At 38.3% G+C, this 21,338-nt stretch overlaps 1 protein-coding gene across 1 annotated transcript in view; it reads left to right on the forward strand.

The window, feature by feature from the left end:
• ENPP1 (ectonucleotide pyrophosphatase/phosphodiesterase 1) overlaps positions 1-21,338 on the forward strand; it is a 60,629-nt gene that overhangs the window by 6,957 nt on the left and 32,334 nt on the right. The window contains exons 2-5 of the mRNA XM_070417706.1: positions 15,088-15,160; positions 17,457-17,573; positions 18,247-18,372; positions 20,450-20,510. Coding sequence (XP_070273807.1) covers positions 15,088-15,160; positions 17,457-17,573; positions 18,247-18,372; positions 20,450-20,510 — 377 coding nt within the window. The remainder of the gene's footprint in view (positions 1-15,087; positions 15,161-17,456; positions 17,574-18,246; positions 18,373-20,449; positions 20,511-21,338) is intronic.

The raw sequence follows: 21,338 nt of genomic DNA on the forward strand, positions 1-21,338 counted from the left end.
GATAATAGCTATGATAGAAAGTCATTTTGGAGGGAGGGAGTTTCTCATGTGTGGACGGATCATTTTCTCATCCTATCTTAGGACTTTACACACATTTAGGTGGCAGACGTTTTCTCACAGGTGAGTTGGGGACCCTTACAGATCCTTTTATCATGGTTTTCAGGAGCAGAATCCTGAGAATGCAGCTTGCTCTGAAGTGTGGTTCTTTCCCTGAGAAGCTCTTTGATGCGAGTGAGCATCCAGAGTGTATGGTAGCTCACAGAGAGAGAGAACTGAAAAGAAACTCCAGTGGTTTTCTGTGACGCGGTTGTGCAACTGCCACGAGATTTTTTTTAAATAGAGCCTCGTGCTCTCCAGAGTACTTTTATGTGGTTCTGGATAAATATGTTTATAAATAAGATAACACAGGTAGAGTTTCAGCCAAAATATTTCAGGTGGCAGTTCTCAAAGGCTCCCTGTGGATTGCTGGGGGTCTTTCAGGAAGACCATGAAGTCCAAAGTACTTTAATATCAATAGTAAGATGTTGTTTGCCATTTTCACCATATTGACATTTACACTGATGGTATTTAAAACATGGTGCCAGTAAAACTGCTGTCCCCTTAGTGGAAATCAAGGCAGTGGCACCAATTGTACAAGTAGTCATGCACTTGCAATACAAAAACATATTTTGCTTATAAGAATGTACTAGATGAAGCAGTAAAAATGTCCACAATGAAGCAGATTTTAATAATTGTCAACCCTAATTTACCCGTGTTTAGTATTCTGTAGGACAAAATTGTAGGTGTGCGCGTAGCACATCTGCTGCATACTGAGGTACCATTGTTTTCTGGAGGGAAAGCAGTTGTGCAATTGAGTTGTAAGTTGATATAGCTGCTTCTTTTCATGGAGCATTATTTTTAGTAGAAAGAACAACTGACAAACTCTGGTTATTCAGACTTGGGTATTTGGTGCATGTTTTCTCAAAAAGGAATCAGTTAGTTACAACAATTGTATCTTTATTTAAATAAGGCTCTTTATAGATTTTAAAATTCTCCTACATCTAGTGCCTCCTTTAGTCCAAACCACAGCTCTGCCATTATTCCCATGCCAGAGATGAAAAAACTCACAGCTCAGAGAAATTTGGGGGACTTTCCAAAATCACAGAACTAATAAACTTCTTAATCTCATCACTGTAGCTTATTGACAAATGGTCTTGAAGGCAGACACATGTGGGTTTAAATCCTGGCACTGTCTGACTGTAAGCAAATAACTTATGTTTCCTGAATATAGCTTCCACAAGCACAAAAGAGAGATGACAAAACCATGTCAGGTGTTGTAGGAGAATTAAATAGATATCATATGCAAAGTGGCACATAGTGTGCCCTGAATAAGTGGTTGTTTTTCTTGTTATTGCTAAGCGTCAGTGTGATGGGATTGTTTTTTTACTTTTCCTTCCTCAGAAGCCACTTTACATCCTTGCTACCCAAAGTGTGATCTGCAGGCCAGTATGCCAGCACCCCTCCTTGGAACTTGTAAGACATTCAGAATCTTGGGCCTCCTCCCAGACCTAACCTGAGTCAGCATTTCCACAGATCCCCAGGGATTTGTCTGCATCTGAAAGTGTGAGGAGCAGCATCCATAGGCTCTGATTGGTACAGAGGCATAGCTACTGGAATTTCTTTAGCTGAGGCTTCTCATCAACCCTTGTTCAGCTATTGACTTCACACATGATGCTACAATAAAGAAATAAAAACATTAAAAAATGTTCCTTGACCTCAACCATATTGGTGTTGGGTTCAAATGCTGCTGCTGCTGATTGCATTTTGCCCCTTTCCTTCCTTGGACCTCAAGGGTTCATTGGTGAAAGTAGCCCATTGCTCTTCTCCTGTGTACAGGATACTGGATACAGAGTCTCCTACTCCCTTCACTGTGCAGTCTCTATTTCTCAGGATCCTACCTGTGTCCTCATTTGCTTTCATGTACGTATTGCAGTTGCCTCTTCCTTACCCTTCCCTGGCTTGTCCTTTAATTGTTCTTTTTTGCTCTCAGCTGTGCCAATCTTCTGCCTTTGGTGTGATCTGATAACATTCCGACATTCTTTCCAATTCAACCACTTCTCTATCAGGATATCAAGTAGATTTCACCTGACACCTCACCACCAATAGAGGTCTTCAAAGTTTCCACGACAGCACCTTCTCCACAGTCAACAATATACTTGATGCAAAACCAAAACAAAGAAATCCTATACCAGGGCTTTTCAAGTGATGTTGAATCAGGTTCAATGTCCTTGGCACAGAGTGTGTTCCATAATACTTGGGCCAAACACACTGGCTTCCTATAAAGTACCATCCAGCATCATTTAGATTAGAACCTTATGGAGAGTAAGAACAGGTGAATGAAGATTACTCAAGTGGGAAGGGTGTGGTTTGGGAGCATTATGAATAGACTGTGTTGGTGTTTTCTATTTTTGGATTAACCAGGGAAATAAGTACAAAACAACTCTATACTTGTACACTATTTATTTAAATATCTTCTTTTTTAAATTTTTGTGCATTTTATTTATTTTTTATTTTTTTAAATATATTTTTATTGATTTCAGAGAGGAAGGAAGAGGGAGAGAGAGATAGAAACATCCATGATGAGAGAGAATCATGGATCGGCTGCCTCCTGCAAGTCTCCCACTGGGGATTGTGCCCACAACCTGGGCATGTGCCCTTGACCGGAATCGAACCTGGGACCTTTCAATTCACAGGCCGACGCTCTATCCACTGAGCCAAACTGGCTAGGGCTTATTTAAATATCTTCCTGATCAACTCAAGGGAAGTAAATGCAAAGCATGTTGACATATGAAAGTGCTTTACATGTGTCATCTCATGGAAACTTTCAAAGGAAAAAAGAACGTTGATCTTTCTGGGATGATTCAGACAAAGGTTTTTGAGAGACAGGGGTCAGGAAAAGAGTCCTAAACTTGGAGTCACGGGAATGATTTACCTGGTGACCTCTGAACAGTCGCCTTGCTCCTCTGACTTTTGGTTTCCTTAACCATAAAAAGAGGGGTTCAGATTACGTGTGTTCTTTCTAGGTCTAAAGTCTTTGCATAGAGAGCTTACAATATTTTGCCTTTGTTATAAAAATAATACATATCACAGAAAGTTCAGAAAATGCAAAAAAAAAGTATAAAGAAGACTATAAAAAGTGCTATCTTATTATATGCTATTTATATTGTGGTTTATTCCCGATGGATCACTTATTATTTATTTTTTACAAAAATGGGATCACACTGCATGTATGGTACTATTTCCTTTTTTCACTTATGTGCAGTTGTGAATTTATTTTGGCTAGAAAGCTTTTCAGTGTGTCTTTCAGGGATAGGATCTGAGACTTTTATTGCACTAACCTTAGTTCATGGGGTAAACTTTGAAACCATCCTTAGTAGTATCTCAGGCATAATCAGTCCCCAATATTTTTTTTTTAGTACACATTTTTTGTTTTATTCACTTCTCAACTTCATTGACATTGGTTGTGTCTTTTTTGTATGGTTTATTATTAGTTTTCCTAAAATAACGACTTCCCTTCATTATGAATCCACTTAGAGTCTCCCAGAGATGCCACATAAGTGGGGAAATGTGTACTCCTCAACTTAATATTCTCTTTAGCCTGATTTCTTATTGCTTGAGGAGCTCGAGGGCCTAGCATGAGCAGTTTCATCTGTTCACAGCACTCCTAAAGCTCTGTGACATACATGTGTGGTCATTTATTAGGCAGTGTTTGTCCAGCACACAGTGAGTGTTGTGTAAATGTTTGTTGAATCCATACATGCCTTCATTGAGTTTACTCTTTATCAGACCGTATGTTAGCACTTTATCTCCTTTAATTGACACAAGTGTGTGAGGTAAGAGGGAACAAACCTGTTGGCTGATGAATAAGTCTGGTCTGAGTCCCACATCTCAGTGGGACTTTGTGTCCTTTATCTTACATGGGCCATGTGTGTTACATGCATAACATGGAATTAGGAGTTCAAAGGGCTCAGGTATATTTCAGTCAACTTCTGCTCTTATTGCACTTTGTCAATTTAGAGCAGCGGTTCTCAACCTGTGGGTCGTGACCCCTTTGGCGATCGAACGATCCTTTCACAGGGGTCGCCTAAGACCATCCTGCATATCAGATATCTACATTACGATTCATAACAGTAGCAACATTACAGTTATGAAGTAGCAACAAAAATAATTTCATGGTTGGGTCACAACATGAGGAACTGTATTAAAGGGCCAGAAGATTGAGAACCACTGATTTAGAGAGTCAGGGCTCAAGAAGCTCATGCCTGATAGATGCTCCAGTTCTGCTAAACCACACCTTCCATTACCCTCGGCCCAGACTTGTACTGTTCCCAACACACTGTTCTCTACCCCAGGAGTGACCTTTTCACTTCCCTTTTTATTATGCAACACATTGGGATCCAACTCAATTTATCCTCCCACACGAAACATTCCTTAGCTGCTCTTTGGGCAGCTCTCCCCTGTCCCTGAACTGATCCATTGTCACACAAGCATATCGAGGCCATAGAGTTTAGTGGTTCAGGGCCAGGCTCTGGAGGCAGACTGCCAGGCTGTGAATCCTGTCTGTCAATAACTGCTCTCTGTACTTGGGCAAGTCCCTTCAATTCTCTGTGCCTTAGTTTCCTCGCATGTGAAATGGGGATAATTATAGTAGCTACCTCATAAGTTTATGTTAAGGGTCAAATGAATTATTATATGTAAACTAATTGTAAAAGTGCCTGAGAGATAATAGATACTGGATTGGAGTTTATTGCTGTGGTTAGTGACTTATTCAACAAATATTTATAATTCCTACTGTGTGAGCAGTTCTTGGGAAGGGGTGGGGGCTAAATGGTGACGAGGGGAGGGGAAAGATTTATTCCCTGTCCTTGTGATCCATCCCCACAGGTCCAGATGTTATTTATTTATGTATGTATACTAAAGTATATTTGACATACAGTAGCATGTTAGTTTCAGGTGTATAACATAGTGCTTTGACATTTATATACCTTAGATGTGATCACTCCAGTGAGTCTAGTAACCATATGCCACTGTGCAAAGTGCTTACCACATTATTGAATATATTCCCAGGACCAGATATTTATCAAAGAATCTCAAAAGATTGTGTCACGTTGCAGCTGTGACAAGTGCTGATTGGAAGCTATACACAGGGCTCAGTAATGGAGGTCTGAGGAGGTGACAGGTGAGCAGGAGAAGATTCTGAGGGGAGGCAGCAGCAGGGGCAAAGGCCCCGGGAGAGCAGGGAGCATGGGCCATCCCAAAAAGGGAGAAGACCAGGGTGGCTGGTGTACAGAGAAGTGTGCTATGGGTGGGAAGACCAGGAAGGTGGTCAGGGGCCAGGTCCAGGCAGGGCCTTGCAGGCCATTTTAGAGAGTTTGGTTCTTGTTTTAAGAGAAATTGGAAATTATTGAAGATTTTTTGTTTGTTTGTTTGCTTTCATTTCTAGCTCCGGTCATTATGTTCTAAAATTTATTTCAGAATAAAAAGAAAGAAATCACAGAAACTCAACTGAGCGTTATTTCCCCCTCTTCCCCACCCCACCCACCCCCACCCCCGATTTCGTTTCATCTCTGACCTGCTATCTGTGAAGGCAAGAACCCTGCCTAGGCAAGAAAAACGTCTTTTAGATAAAACCCATGGTGCTTTACCTTTTAGTCTGTTTTATCCTCTGCCTGAGGGTAGGAAGGGCTGTCCTATGGCATAAATAAACTTCTTTTCCATTTCATGAGCTTAACTAAACTACCTGTTTTTTCTCAATCATTTAATACTACTTTTATTTAATGAGTCACCTCTTTCTTGATCATAGCTTTAAAAGAAACAAACTGTTTTCAGGATTATTTTGGTCATGCTGTTTTTCTTTCTCTTCCTTGAAATTCATATGAAGCAAGCTGTAGTTAAAATATTTTTTGCATCTAAGAGATTGAGAATTAAAAACAAGTGACCCTGCGCTAGCCGGTGTGGCTCAGTTGGTTGGAGTGCTGTCCTGTACACCAAGAGGTGGCAGATTCAATCCATGTTCGGGGCTCATGGGGGAGGCAACCGATGTTTCTCTCTCACGTCCCTCTCTTCTCTCTCCCTCTCCTTTCCCCTCTCTAAAATCAAATTTAAAAAACCTGAAACAAGTGAATCCTCAAAATGGAAAGTTCTTTGCCGATATTAAATTTAGCTTAGAGTATGCTCTGGTGTGTGTGTGTGTGGTGTCTGATTATTTACTGTACTGGCCAGGGTCCAATCAGAAAAACAAAGGCTATACTTGGTAATCGAATCAGGAGCATTCAATAGAAAAAACAAGTTACAAAGGTGTTGGAAGAGCTGAAAGCCAAACTAGGGATGTTGTGGCAATGAGACAACCTGTAGTCATTTCCTCCAATGAAGTGATGAAGAACCACTGAGTGAAGCTGGCCCCTTGTGCGCTTTCATCAGAGCCAATCCTTAGATTTCTTCATGGGTTGTTTCACCTTGGGAATGATTTAGGCATATAATCTGGGACAAGGAGAAAAGCAAGTGTGTTCTCTCATGTGGTCAGGGAGTCATGTTGGTTAGGTCTACCAATGTGATAAATTTATCTCTGTTCAGCATCTGATCATCAGCTCTGTAGATTCCAAAACCTCTCGCAATTTTTGACGGGTTGGGAATTCTGGAAAGGCATGGCTGGGAAGATGTGGTTCAGAGACTCTCTTGCAATTGCAGTCAGATAGATGGTGGCTGGAGTTGCAGCAGCAGGGGATGGAACATCGAGGAGCTGGCAAGGTATCACTCTCACTTTCTGTAGTTTTAGTACTTCCCCAAGTGGTCTCTAGGTATAGACAGTTTGGGCTTACTCATAGCATGATGGTTTCAGAGTAGACTGCTGATGGGGGGCTGAAGGCTTTAAGAGCAAGTGTTCCAGTGATGGATCTACATAATTTAAAAATAATTAGATAGTATTTTGTATTGTTTGGGTTTATTATTGCATTACTCAATTTTTTATTAATAGAAATTTGGGTTGTTTGCACATTATTGCTATCCAAACAATGTTAATAAATATCTATGTATATCTTTATGTGCTTATGTGAAAATTTCTATCTGATAAATGAATAGAATTGGAGTTGCAGGAGTGGAGGTATGCACATGCTAAATTTAGGTGGAGTCATATCAGTGACCTTTTGGAAAGGAATTTATACTTCAACAAAGACAGTGAAAATGCCTGTTTTATTTCACATTCTTGTGATCATTGAAATTTTAATTTTTTAAAACATTTTCCAATTATTGGGTAAAAAAAAAGACTCTGATTTATAGTTCTTTGATTTTTAGTGAAGGCAAATATCCTATATTTTTATCTGTTTTATTTATTTAAACATCTGATTTATTATTTTTGGTATTATAAAACTGTGGGTTATCCTTTCCTACTTGATTTTTATACACTTATTATCTATTATGGACATAACCTTTGTCATATGTTGAAAATGATTTATCTTAGTTTCTTCCACCCCAGTTTTGCTTGTGGTAGATTTTGTTTTTTTGGCTTCACAGAAATCTCTGGATTTTTAGGGATTCGAATGTATCGAATTTTCCATTATAATTTCTGAATTTTGCACAATGCTTGTAAAGGTATGCACCACCCTAAAATTATAAAAACTATTTTCCCATAATTTCTCCTAGAGATATCAACCCCATCTGTCATTTTATCTTGTTGTAAGGCAAGAAGTAGAAATGCAGTGTACTACACTTCCCTCAAGATCTTTATTCTCAATAGATTGCCTTTCTTAAGAAGTTTAAGTAAATCAGAAGATTATATGAAGGCCATGAGAACGTATTTGCTGTACTAACAGTCCTACTGGAGACAAAAGACGGTTACATAAGCCAGGAGACCAAAACGAGAGTGCTGGTGTTTATGAATACTGTGGTCACTTGTGGCATTCCCCGTTTGTGGGTGTAAAGAGAAACACTGTGGCCAGAGGCTGTGTGCGCGGAGTTTCCCCAGCCTTCCTCAGTGATCTGCTTTGTGCTGTCTAGTTTCTGTTACTGACATTGTTGATTCCGTGCTGTGCCTCCAGATTTAGTGAGGGTGCACAGTCATGGGGTGAAGGATGCCATCCAATCTGAGTCTCTACTGATGGATGTTTTATCCCTTGACCTTGAACTTCAAAGAGAAAATGGTCTGTGAAAGTACCAGGTGAGAACTGGGAGAAGTGATTTGCTCACTCAGGGAAAAGTTATAAGTGCTGGTTAGTCATTCCTTTGAAAATGCTTGGTACTTTTTGAAACAAAGATATATCAACATGATGGGAAAGGGGAATCACTGTCCTAGATAACAATTTTCTGGAGGCCTTGCAAAGTCCCAGGAAAAATGTATAATATGAAGGCTATAGCTCAGGATGTGGGGTCAGGAGGGATCCAAATAAAAGTAGGATCAATTGCCAGGACGAAGTAGACTCATAGATATCTCAGATTTACTAGGGAGTATAGAGAATATCCAGTCTAGTCCAATGAAGGGACTATAGATGATGTGGCTCTCTCAATACCACAAAACTGCAAATGTAATGCACACCTTTTTTTAAAAAAATCTTTATTGTTGAAAGTATTACATATGTCCCCTTTTTTCCCCCACTGACCCCTTCTCGCCCTCCCTCGGCCCTCGCCCCAGGCCTTCCCCACCCTATTGTCTGTGTCCATGGGTTTGTGTGTTTTTTTCTGCTCAAATCATCTTTTATTTATTTTTATTTTTATTTTTTTTATTGTTTAAAGTATTACAAAGGGTATTACATAAGTGTCCTTTTTTTTCCCCCCGTCCTTGACAATCCCCTGGCTTCCCCTACCCCCCCCACCCCCAGTGTCTTATGTCCATTGGTTATGCTTATATGCATGCATACAAGTCCTTTGGTTGATCTCTTACCCCCCTCCCTCCTGCCCCCCAACCCTCCCCGGCCTTCCCGCTGCAGTTTGACAATCTGTTTGAGGCATCTCTGCCTCTGTATCTATTATTGTTCAAAAGTTTACAATGGTCTCTATTATCCATGAATGAGTGAGATCATGTGGTATTTTTCCTTCATTGACTGGCTTATTTCACTTAGCATAATGCTCTCCAGTTCCATCCATGAGTGTCCATGGGTTTTACATATATGCATACAAGGTCTTCTCACCTACCCACCCATCCCCACCTTTTCTCTGAGATTCCAGTCTGTTTCCTGCTTCTGTATCTCTGGATCTATTTTGTTTATTAGTTTATTTTGTTCATTAGATTCCACATATGAGTGAGATCTTGTGACACTTACCTTTCTCTGACTGCCTTATTTTTCTTAGCATATTACTCTCCAGGTCTCTCCATGCCGCACATCTTAATTTTGGATATACAGGCATAAGAGTTATTGGTCTTTCTGTGATTAGGACCACATTTTTGCCATACTTATATTTTTAATCTAAAAATGGCTAGAACTTTAATAATTTTCTTACAGTTTATGGTAAAGTACTAGGATTATTTTTTAAGTCAGCCTTTTCATTTGAAATTTTAAAAAAATATGTTTTTATTGATTTTAGAGAGAAGGGAAGGGAGAGGGAGAGAAACATCTATATGAGATTAAAACATTGATCTGTTGCCTCCTGCATGCCCCCTACTGGGGATGGAGCCCACAACCTGGGCCTGTGCCCTGACCCAGAATTGAACCAACAACCTTTCAGTGCAGGGACAACACTCAACCAACTGAGCTACACCAGCCAGGGCAATTTGATATTTTATTTTAACCTGTCCTCCTAAAAAAAAATATTTTTCAATGATCTTTATCAGCTCCCATAGGCTACTGATATGAACTTTCTTTGCGACTTTTCTTTAAATGTTTATTTACCAGGATGATTTATTGAAAATCAGGGAAATGATGAAATGACTATTTGCTTAAATATCAAAGGTGCCAAGGAAAACTTTCTGGACTTTCAATATTCATTTGGAGAAGAATCTCATGTTTTATCTTCCCAAGAGACTAGTTCAACCAAATGTGGACTGTGCTTCTTCAAAATAATTGTTTTAACTGCACGTTCTATTACCAGAGACTCCTAACAGATTTATATGAGATTGGAGACATTGTCCTCTCTATCTTTCATGTACATAGTTTCACACCTAAATTTAAAACAATATGTGTCAGCTATTATCTGTCTTTCTCACTTAGGAAATGGTTAAAAGCCTGGAGCCCCCGAGTGACACAGGGGGGCATTTAAGAGAGACAGTCTTTTTAAAAAATATATTTTTATTGATTTCAGAGAGGAAGGGAGAGGGAGAGAGAATCATTGATTAGCTGCCTCTTGCACGCCCCCTACTGGGGATCGAGCCCACAACCCTGGCTTGTGTCCTTGACTAGAATCGGACCTAGGACCCTTCTGTCCGCAGGCTGATGGAGAGCCAGTATTTAAAATAATAACAATGTAAGGATTTCTATTTTGTGCCTTACAAAACTGCTCTACCTCCTTCTAACTGTATTTTTCTTCAGTTTTCTTTTTAAAAACATGAAAAAAAGAGCATAAAGATCCCAAAGAAAAGCATGTGGTTTGTTAAAATACGAATATAATTCTTTTTACTCATAACTAGAATCCACTTTGGTGGAGTCTTTTAGACCTCAGCCTGCTGCTGCTGATTTTCCCACTTACTAAATATGAGAAGCATTTGCCATTAAAAAAACGGCACCAGATTCATGGCACTATTTCTGACATAAATTAGAAGCAAGTACTGTTAAAAATTATGGCATACATCCAGCAATTCTATTAATCATGACTGCAAAAAAAATGTTGATGGTAGATCCTTGGAAAGCCAAACAAAATTTCTGTGTCTTTGAAGCTTATTTTTGTGGAATTACTATCTCACTTTTTCCCTTTAATGTTTGTGGAAAGTGCTATACTGGTATCCGCAGAGAGGAGATTCTTTTTATCCACAGAAATAGGAGTCTCTCTGAGGAACAGTTCTATGGCTTGTGGTCTTAACTTGTGTGTAATAGAGGGTCTTCCAAGTGCCTTAGCGACTGGGTTTCATCATGTAGTGACAAGCTCTGCCTCGGTCTGGATCTATGTAGAACCAAAGGAACTCACCAAAGGGCTAGCCTCTGTTATGTTGTCATTAGCCTCTGATTGGCCCTTTAGTTACTTTTACAAGCAGTGGTTTGTCCACTAAGACCATAGATATTTGGAGAGTTTGTCGTCTTGTATGAGTGTGTGTGTGTGTGTGTGTGTGTGTGTGTGTGTGCGTGCACTTAAAACTTTATAAAATAACTCTTACATGACTTTTATTTTAGCACCTTTGCTGCTGTCATCGTAGTCTTCAATCTATGCTAAGCCATAAGTTGATAGATACTGCTATAATGATTTCTTTGACTCTTAACTGAGATCTGTTAATGAGATAATAAACAATCTCACTATTCCCATATTTGCCAAAGCTGACATAATTGTGAGGATAAAGGACATTCTGCTTGAGACAGTTATCGTATTAGATGTTCCCTGGCACAGTACAGGTAATCATTAATATTTCTTAAATCTAATTTGATGAGCTTGAGTGTGGGTTGGAAGGACAGAGATATAAAGGATATTTTTTGAAAGCTATCATGAATTAGAAATGGAGATAAAGTTTTGAAGTCATAATTTTACTCTGTAAAGAAATTATGCTATTGTGTTGTAGAATTAAACTACATTGAGAGGATAATTCAAGTTGAATTAGATTTCAAAGTTCTCAAAATTGTTGATGAGAAATTCCCTACTGAAAACTATTCTAATTGGGTGTTGTGTAATGGAGTAGTAGGTAATCTAAATTTCATCTTTTATGGATGGGATTATAGATGAGAAATGATTGCTTTTGTTGTACTTTTGTTTCAATTACATGCTATGCATTATCTTATAAAAGGCAAATCTAAGTAACATAATTTATCAAAGAAGAGGTGATTCAAAAAATCAGTGTACCTCTTCTGCAGCTTAGCAAGAGGGTAAAAGTCTGCATATACCATGTATGTTTTAAGCCAATGGTTAAGAAAATAAAAGTGACAATGCTGGAAGTGAATTTCAAATCGAATGTAAATGGGGTGATGGAAGAAAGAGCTACTGTGGAATGTTAACACTCTGCTGTTTAATAGGCTCTAGATACCCAGCCAGAGGAACTTAGTGGTCGAGAATTTACTGACAAATAAGGAGTATGGCTGTGATGAAAAGGATGAAGATGCCTTAGAGCAGCGGTTCTCAACCTGTGGGTCGCAACCCCTTTGGCGGTCGAACGACCCTTTCACAGGGGTCACCTAAGACCATCCTGCATATCAGATATCTACATTACGATTCATAACAGTAGCAACATTACAGTTATGAAGTAGCAACGAAAATAATTTTATGGTTGGGTCACAACATGAGGAACTGTATTAAAGGGCCAGAAGGTTGAGAACCACTGACTTAGAGGAAGTGACACTGGCCCAAAAATTTCATAGTTAAGGAACTCTTGGAGATATTTCATGGTAATAAAAGGGCAAAGGTTAAAGCATTGGAAACTGATCTAAACTTAGAAAGGAATGTGACAATTCACAAAAACTTAGAAAAATTCTCACTCTGTATTGTAAGTTACATGATGAGAAGACAAAACACTGTTCAAAGTATTATTGAAAAGCTTATTACGAAGAAATAAAACTTTAATTCTCCACATTTTAACTTACAGTGTATTAAATACAGGTTAGTTTTACTATTTTCTTCTTTTTCCTATAGATTTATAATTGACAATAAGAGAGTTTTTTAATATTTTTGATAGATGCTTTAAAATGATGCTTCTGTACGGTTGTGTCAATTTACACCACCATCAAAGGTTCAGGAGAATCCATTAGTACTTTCTCTGATACCGTGTTCTGTCTCTGCTGTTTTCAGCTATTTGTCCAAGCTCTTCCTCTGATTGTTTCCTATTTTAATGGACATAAATACACTTAGATTTTTGATTTCCTAAAAAAGGGTGGGGCTGGCCTAAACCCTGTTGTGTTTTAGACCCATGATACTCTTGTTCTCCTTTCCTTTACCCCCATTTTTAAAAAATAAGTTAGACCGACTGCTTCAGTTTACTTACCATTCTCCTCCTCTTAGTTCTTGCAGTCTTCTAAGAATAGATACCTTGAGGACAGTGGACATGTCTGTGTTATTACTGAGAAGCCAGTACCTAGCCTAGATATTGACATAAGGTCAATACTTAAAGTTTTATTTATTTATTTATTTATTTATTTATTTATTAAAAATATATTTTATTGATTTTCCACAGAGAGGAAGGGAGAGAGATAGAGAGTTAGAAACATCGATGAGAGAGAAACATCGATCAGCTGCCTCCTGCACATCCCCTACTGGGGACGTGCCTGCAACCCAGGTACTTGCCCTTGACCGGAATCGAACCTGGGACCTTTCGGTCCGCCGGGCCGACGCTCTATCCACTGAGCCAAACCGATTTCGGCAAAGTTTTATTTAAAGAAATGTGTTCATAAAAGCCACTACCCACCATTCACCCTGGCCCATTCATCCATCCTTCCTTTGTCTACCACCCCTTCGTTTTGGCTTTTGGGAAATACCACTCCACCTTCCCATGCCTTCTCCCTGCATCCATGTCCATTTCCCTGTGCATTTTCTTTGTTCCAGACAAAGCAGACTGCTCACTGTTCATCTGCTGCCTTTCATATACCTTCCTTTCTTTGAACGTCTCCTTATGCTGGCCTTCCTCCTAGATGTTTGCTCTGCTCTGTCCTCTCTTTGCTTCCCTCAGCTCTGCCTGCTGTCCCAGACCATCATTGCCCCCCGCAAAGGTTTACTCTATGACTTACTTTCTGATCTCCCTCTCCCCAACCACCCCAGACTTTCTCCTTTAAACAACTATAGACCTCTGCAACTGCTTTGTAGAGGCTACCAAGTATGATCCATTTATGCTGTTATATTTACCTCCTCCCACAAAAATAGAAGCTCCCCGAGGAATCTCTCATTCTTTCCTTCAATGTGTAACACAGTTCTTACACACAGTTGGTATTCAATGAATATTTTGTTGGATTGTCCTGTAAAGTTGCATTCCAGAGAGCTGTCAAGGAAACTCTATCCCACTAAAAATATTAAGAATTGTTTTATGAGTTCTTTTTTTTTCTTCTGACTCACAAATAAAAGTTCTGTTGTCCTTTGGTACTGTATGATGTATCCACTAATTTTAAAATGTCAAAGGCCAGGAGAGTGGAGAATGAGGAAGTACCAAGATGTTAGAACCGGAAATATTTTTAGGAATTTCATGTAGTCCAACCCATTTAATTTTACAGGTGAATAAACTGCTGTCTAGAATGCTTAATGACTTGCCCCAAATCTTACAACCAAATTGTGGTAACATTTGGACCAGAGATATAGTCACCTAACACTGTCCAGTGTTTTTCCCACAAGGTACCACAGTGAATATGAAAGTATTGTTTAGGTTTGTGTGATTCAGCTGCTAAAGGAGACAGCTAATGTTCGCATTGCCTTTCAGATAGGAAATTTACTAACTAGATTTTCCTCTTTTTCTCTCTTGTTGTAAGTTCTATAATTGGATTAATTTATATCAACTGGAAGATTTCTAGCAACATTAACTTTGGATGGCATAGATTTATTGCTAACATTTAAGTAGTCTTTTGGTTTTTCTTGGTGTTTTTTAAAAAATATATTTTTGTTGACTTCAGAGAGGAAGGGAGAGAGAGAGAGAGAGAACCATCAACGATGAGAGAGAATCATTGATTGGCTGCCTCCTGCATGCCCCTACTGGGGATTGAGCTCACAATCCAGGCATATGCCCTGATTGGGGATTGAACCGTGACCTCCTGGTTCATAGGTTCATGTTTAACCACTAGGCCATGCTGGCTGGACATAAGTAGTCTTTTTGTTGAAGTATAACATAAATACAGAAAAGTTCATAATGCAGAAGTGCAGTTTGAATTGTCAGAAAGTGTACACGATTGTTTGACCTGTGCTTTGATCAGGAAACAGAGTAACATCAGCAAGTTTAGAAACATTTAAAGAAATAAAACGTTTGAAGAAATAAAGAGTTTGAAGCTATATAATTTTCTTTTTATCTCCCCACAGATATTGTCAGTCTGTGTCTTAACAATAATCCTTGGCTGTATTTTTGGGTTGAAACCAAGCTGTGCCAAAGAAGGTAACTAGTACTGTGTATGTCTGTTGATATTCAGCCTTCTTCAGAATGTGATAAGTGTTATGTTCTAATCCTATGGCTGCTCCATGATAGTGCATATTTGATGCTGGTTTGAGCCGCCTTAAAACTCTTTTATTTTATCCATATTTTATTTACTTGGAAAATATCATCCTAAAAAAATAAAGAGGGGCTATGATAGAAACACCAACCAAACAAACAGAAAACTCCCAAAACAACAAAATAAATTAAGCCAATGGTTAAGAAAATAAAAGAAACAAACAAGCAGACATGGCCCATGAGTTATGGCATCAGGCTCCTGCAGCCGATCGCTGCCTTCCCCCAGGCACTCCTTTCTCCTTGAGCTGTGAGTTGCAAAGCAACTCCAGAGGTTACCAGGTGACCAGTCAGCATCCCTGGGCAACCTGTTCTCATGGCTCTTAAAATTGTGGACTTAGTGGTTTCAAAGCAATTGTGGTATTTTTAAGCTAATACATGTGTGGTGTGTGTGTTTATATCGAGTGTAGAAATTATCCAGCATTGATAAGATCACTATAAATCATAAAACTGAATCACAGTTCATTGTAGGAGTCATTATTTTGCCTCTGAGGTTTGTTTTCCCCTTGTAAAAGTCATTGAAAATTAGAAAATTCAGTTTTGAAAATTCTTTTCCTGTTTAACGATTCTGTAATTGTAATATTAGTCATTAAAAAAATTTAGTGATTATTAAGCTATTATTTATTGTTGAAATGAATGAAATGTAGTAATTTTATGTATTTAGTCAACAATCTTACAGGCATACCTTAGAGATATTGCAGGTGTGGTTCCAGACCACAGCAATAGAGCCAGTATGACAATAAAGCAAGTTGTAATCTTTTTGCTGGTTAAGGCTGTTGCTGTCAGTTGGTAAAAAAAAAAAAAAAAAAAAATGCAGCATCTGTGAAGCACAATAAAAGGAGATGTGCCTGTATTCAGAGCAAAAATTAAGAAGCTGCAGACTTTAGTGTTCACTGTGTAGCTTTTTGGCATGCAGTAATTTACCTTGAGTTCAGTTTGACATGCAAACATAGCAGTTTTAAACCTGACATAGTGTGTGTGCATAGTATTTAAAAAAATTTCTAGGTGCATATTAATGAGCTTAAAATAATACCTATTATTCTAATAGCTTTTCCCCACCCTGTGTCAGGAAAATAAGCAGTTCTGACTCTAAAAAGTATTGTCATTTTATGTCCTTAAAATGGCCTAAAATCCCAGTGTCATAAGAGTTAAGTTCTGTGGCAGTGTCTTGCTGGGTCAGGAGACTATTCAAGTCAAGAGCTAGGATTATTCCTTTCTTCTGTTGGACTTCCATGTATATTTTTTTCTCATCATCCTGATTTTTTAGAAATCCAATAAAAATTCTAGGTTGTTCTAGATATCTAGTAAAGAGTTTCAAGGTAAAATTGTTTTTGGTGAAAACTATTTTCTTCCATATCCTCCATTTATCTATTTAGGGAAAACTTATTAGTACTGATGATAGTCACGTGTCTTGTGGGTACAAGGGATACATTGTGCTGGGCAAAATTTGGGTGTGGTCTTTGTTCTTAAGAAGTTTGTAGTCTAGTGTGAGACTGGGATACTGATCAAATAATCCAGTTACAAATGGAATTAAGTGACTGAGAGGAAGGATATGATTTTATAAAAGTTTAAGAAAGCAAAGTGGATTGAGACTGGGCAGTTTGGGAGAGCTTCTTAGAGGGAGCCAGGCTGGACCTGAAGGTGAAATGGGTGTTCAAGGTGATGGTGATTGAGGGGGTGGGCAGTCCCGCAGAATGTGTTCTGCATAATCCCATTACTTCTTTACACTAAGACAGAGAGTAAGGTAAGTCAGGTATTCTCTCTCTTTCTGAAAGATTCATAGATAATCACTTTAAAAATCTTTTCTCCCATTTTGAAATTTTAGAGAACTCCATGACTGTTTAAGCCAACCTTCAGAACAAGCCCCTATTTGGACTTTTCTTTACTATCCCATAAAGTATTTAAGTCTTAGCAAACCCAGTAGGGTTGTAATAAGAAAGAAAAAACTTCTCTTTTTTTCTATGGCAAGAGAGAAAATCATGAATTCTGTGTATAGGTTACCTTCTATTTGTATCAGTTTCCATGTGTATTTGTGAAAGCTTCTTAGGTAACTTTATTATTCCTTCTGTGTTTCCTAAAGTAGTATTTGAATTGTAGAGAAGATGCACTTAGGTGTATCAGTTGGTGTTTGCTTTGTAATTCTATAATGATTAGAAACATCTAACTCATTATTCCATATTTTCAGTTAAAAGCTGCAAAGGTCGCTGTTTTGAAAGAACCTTTGGGAACTGTCGCTGTGATGTTGCTTGCGTTGAACTTGGAAACTGCTGCCTCGATTACCAGGAGACGTGTATAGAACCAGGTAAAAATGTGCTGGGGAAAAAGGCAGTCATAGGCATTAGTAAAACCACAGGATGTTTCTGAATCTTTTAGGTACGTGATTACCTAATTCATTTGAGATTTTTAAAAATTTGGCTTTTATATTTCCATAGAGAAGAAAATTCCACATATTTTGGCCATTAAACACTATATGGCCAGCAACACGGTGCCTATTTTTAATGTACAACCTAATTTGCATTTAAACTAAGGTCAAAGGAACATATGTGACTATTTTATTAAAGCAAGAGTTCTTGAAGGTCCACGTAAACTTTAAGATAAAACCTCCAGGACATGGAAAATTTTCGCAGTTTGATGTCGACTTCTCTACGTCTGACATGGAATAATATTTAAGTGGGAGTGAGCCAGATTTAGATTCAAGTTTGAGAACCCTGCAAATGGCTGGTGGAAAAAGCCAAGACCTTCCTATGAATTCCATCATAAGAATTGTTTGTCCACATTGTAGAATGATGAGATTCTGGGGTTTTAGTGAAATAATAACAACTGCTCTGTTTGTTCTGATTGACATTGTGATGGAAGGTTCTGTGACGAACTGAAAGTGATGGACCAGTTTGTTGTCTCTTACGGGTCCTACTCCAGAAGACAACAATCCTGTGTTGAGTTTGGACCCTGAAATTGTTGTTGATATTTATTCCTAGAGCACATATGGACTTGCAGCAAATTCAGGTGTGGTGAGAAAAGGCTGTCCCGAAGCCTCTGCTCCTGCTCTGATGACTGCAGGGACCATGGTGACTGCTGCATCAACTACAGCCCTGTGTGTCGAGGTCAGGTTTCCATGTTCTCAGCCGTCTCTACAGCCTGACGTCTTCCTAGGTCTTAGCTGGGTTTTGCACACGTTTTATTTTTTCACATTAGGAGTCATGTTTATTGCCCAGCCATACTAGCTGAAAAAATATTTTTAAACATTTTATTAAAGAAAATTTCAAGCATTTAATGAGTGAAAAGAAAGTACCTACACCCAGATTAATAATTATTATCTGCACAGGGCTAACCATGTTTTGTCTATAGTGATTCATTCACCAGCTACCACCCCCTCCTGTTGTTTTGACATTAGCTTTATATTTAATGCCGTATTGTGGAAAGGTCATCCTGGCTGACTCCTGTGTCCCAGGTTCCCTTGTAAAAACACGAGGATCATGACTTCCATGCCACCCCAATAAATTCAATTAAAAAAATAGCAGCAACTTAGATGCCGAATTTATGACATGAGTAATAGGAGGAGCTTAAATGATAGGTTTACTGTTGGGCCCACTATAGCTTGACATAGCTCTGTAAATATGAGCATGGTCACAACATTCTGAGATAGAGGTGAGAGAGAGAGCTGGCTCATGGATTTCAGGGACTGTGCTCAAAGAATGAACAATATCTCTATATTCCTCACTGCATAAAAGTAAATTTGTCCTTTATGATGGCCTCTATCTCTCTTAGGAATCATGAGGCTTGTTTCATATGAACATGAGACTTGAATTTTTCCACAGGATTCTGTCTCCTAATTTCCTAAAATTATAGCCAGCTAGCTGTGGCAGTTTGTCTGAGAATCCACAGCACAGAGCCAGGTCAGAGGGTCTCAGGAAGGGCAGTGATCTATTCCTCAAATTAAAAAAAAAAGAAAATGCAACAAGACTATTGCATTGCATCAAATGTGACATCCTGTCTCAGGGAAAAAATGACTACACATTGCCTAAATTCTTACTGGAAATGATTTAGGCATTAGGATAATCTGTTCATTTTGTGAAAGATACAGTGGGAAAATATTGAAAACTCAACTTCCTAAGGCATATTATTAAGATTACATTTTCTCTCTTTTTTTTAAAAAATATATTTTATTGATTTTTTACAGAGAGGAAGGGAGAGAGATAGAGAGTTAGAAACATCGATGAGAGAGAAACATCGATCAGCTGCCTCCTGCACATCTCCCACTGGGGATGTGCCCACAACCCAGTTACATGCCCTTGACCGGAATCGAACCTGGGACCTTTCAGTCCGCAGGCCGACGCTCTATCCACTGAGCCAAACCAGTTTCGGCTAAGATTACATTTTCTTTTCTTTTTTTAAACATTGGGTTCTTAGACTTCAGTAGGTCGTATTTTAGATCATTAAAAGGAAGCTTATGTTAAAACACAGGAAGAGGAGTTTCCATCCTGTCTACTTCATTTCTGACCTCTCTCTCATATATTGCTTGTGTCACTCATTTCAAACTCATTGCATATTCTCTTTTGTCAGTTATTGTTGTCTCATGTGTTTACTTTCTCTCCATAGTTAGATTATGAGTTCTTAGCAAATAGACAGCATATCACACTTTTATATTTTAAAAAAAGTCTACCATGCATTGAGAGAGTGGATGTGAAATTACTGGAAAGGATTAGTTAGTATGTAAACTGATGTTATTAGGATGTCTTGTCTAGATGTTACAGATTCCTTGAAATTCCTTGGCACTATCTAGCTCTGTTTGAGAGGAACTGACATCATAGATTTAATACCAGAAGATTTTGTTGGGTGGGATAGAAGGAGGGTTATAAATTTTGGCTGAAAATATGAACAATTTAAAAATGGAAAAGATGCCTTGAAGATCTCACAAATGTAATATTATATTTTAGTCCTGTGATGATACATTCATTTTTTTTTTTCGTGATATCAACTAACTCTTTGGAAACAAATTTTTATTTTGAAACAGATTACCTCCCTCTTTTCATTATATTTCCCTAGAACCATGTCCCATGTTACCTATGTAAATGTTAACACATTTTGTTTTTAGAATCTGTCTTAATGTGTCTCACAAGCATCATATTGTTATTGCTATTAAGTGTGTTCATTTTGTTTTATTTCTTTAAAATATTTTAGGTGAGAAAAGTTGGGTAGAAGAAACGTGTGAGAGCATTAATGAGCCACAGTGTCCAGCAGGGTAAGATGATATTCTGAGATACAAGTTTTTTCTATTTAGAAATAATTTTTCTTTCCAAATTGAAAAGATAAAATAATTATTATTCATTGGTTCATTAAACATGAATTTCAGGCCTCATATTTGGCACTGGGTGTGTAGAGATGGTATAAAGTGGTGTGATTCCCACTCTGGAATGTGGTGGAAAAAAGAGAAGTCATGAATATGTAGTATTTAGTATTCGTGAGTGTTGGGTGGAAATATTTGTATCTTCCTTCTTAGAAGGAAGGGGCCTTTACTTTCATATGGAGTTTTGAGAGTTGAACTTGTAGCAATTATTTTACAGCTTCTTCTTTATATTTTTGCTTTTGGTTCCTTTATAAATTTTGGGGATAAGCAACATGTCTGTGAGAGGATGTTACATGGTTTTTACAATTCATATTTGTCCTTAGAGTATTTGGCACTTAGAATATTTTATATTTACTAGGCCATCAAATAAAGGTTTTGTGGAATTCAGGGAATGGAAATTTTATAAAAGATATTAGATACATTTAGTTTTGCTCCACTTGAGATCTACCCCATATAATTTGAGTTATTCATTTCTTTTTTTTAAAATATATTTTTATTGATTTCAAAAAGTAAGGGAGAGGGAGAGAGGGAGAGATAGAAACATCAATGATGAGAGTTAATCGTTCATCAGCTGTCTTCTGCATGCCCCACACTGGGGATCAAACCCACAACTCGGGCATGTGTCCTGACTGGGAATCAAACCATGACCTCTGGTTCATAGGTCGATGCTCAACCACTGAGCCATGCCAGCTGGGCTTGAGTTATTCATTTCAATCAATATAT

The sequence above is a fragment of the Myotis yumanensis genome, unplaced genomic scaffold (assembly GCF_028538775.1).
Source record: "Myotis yumanensis isolate MYYU_CA2020_CCGP unplaced genomic scaffold, mMyoYum1.0.hap1 SCAF_6, whole genome shotgun sequence".
Taxonomy (NCBI): domain Eukaryota; kingdom Metazoa; phylum Chordata; class Mammalia; order Chiroptera; family Vespertilionidae; genus Myotis; species Myotis yumanensis.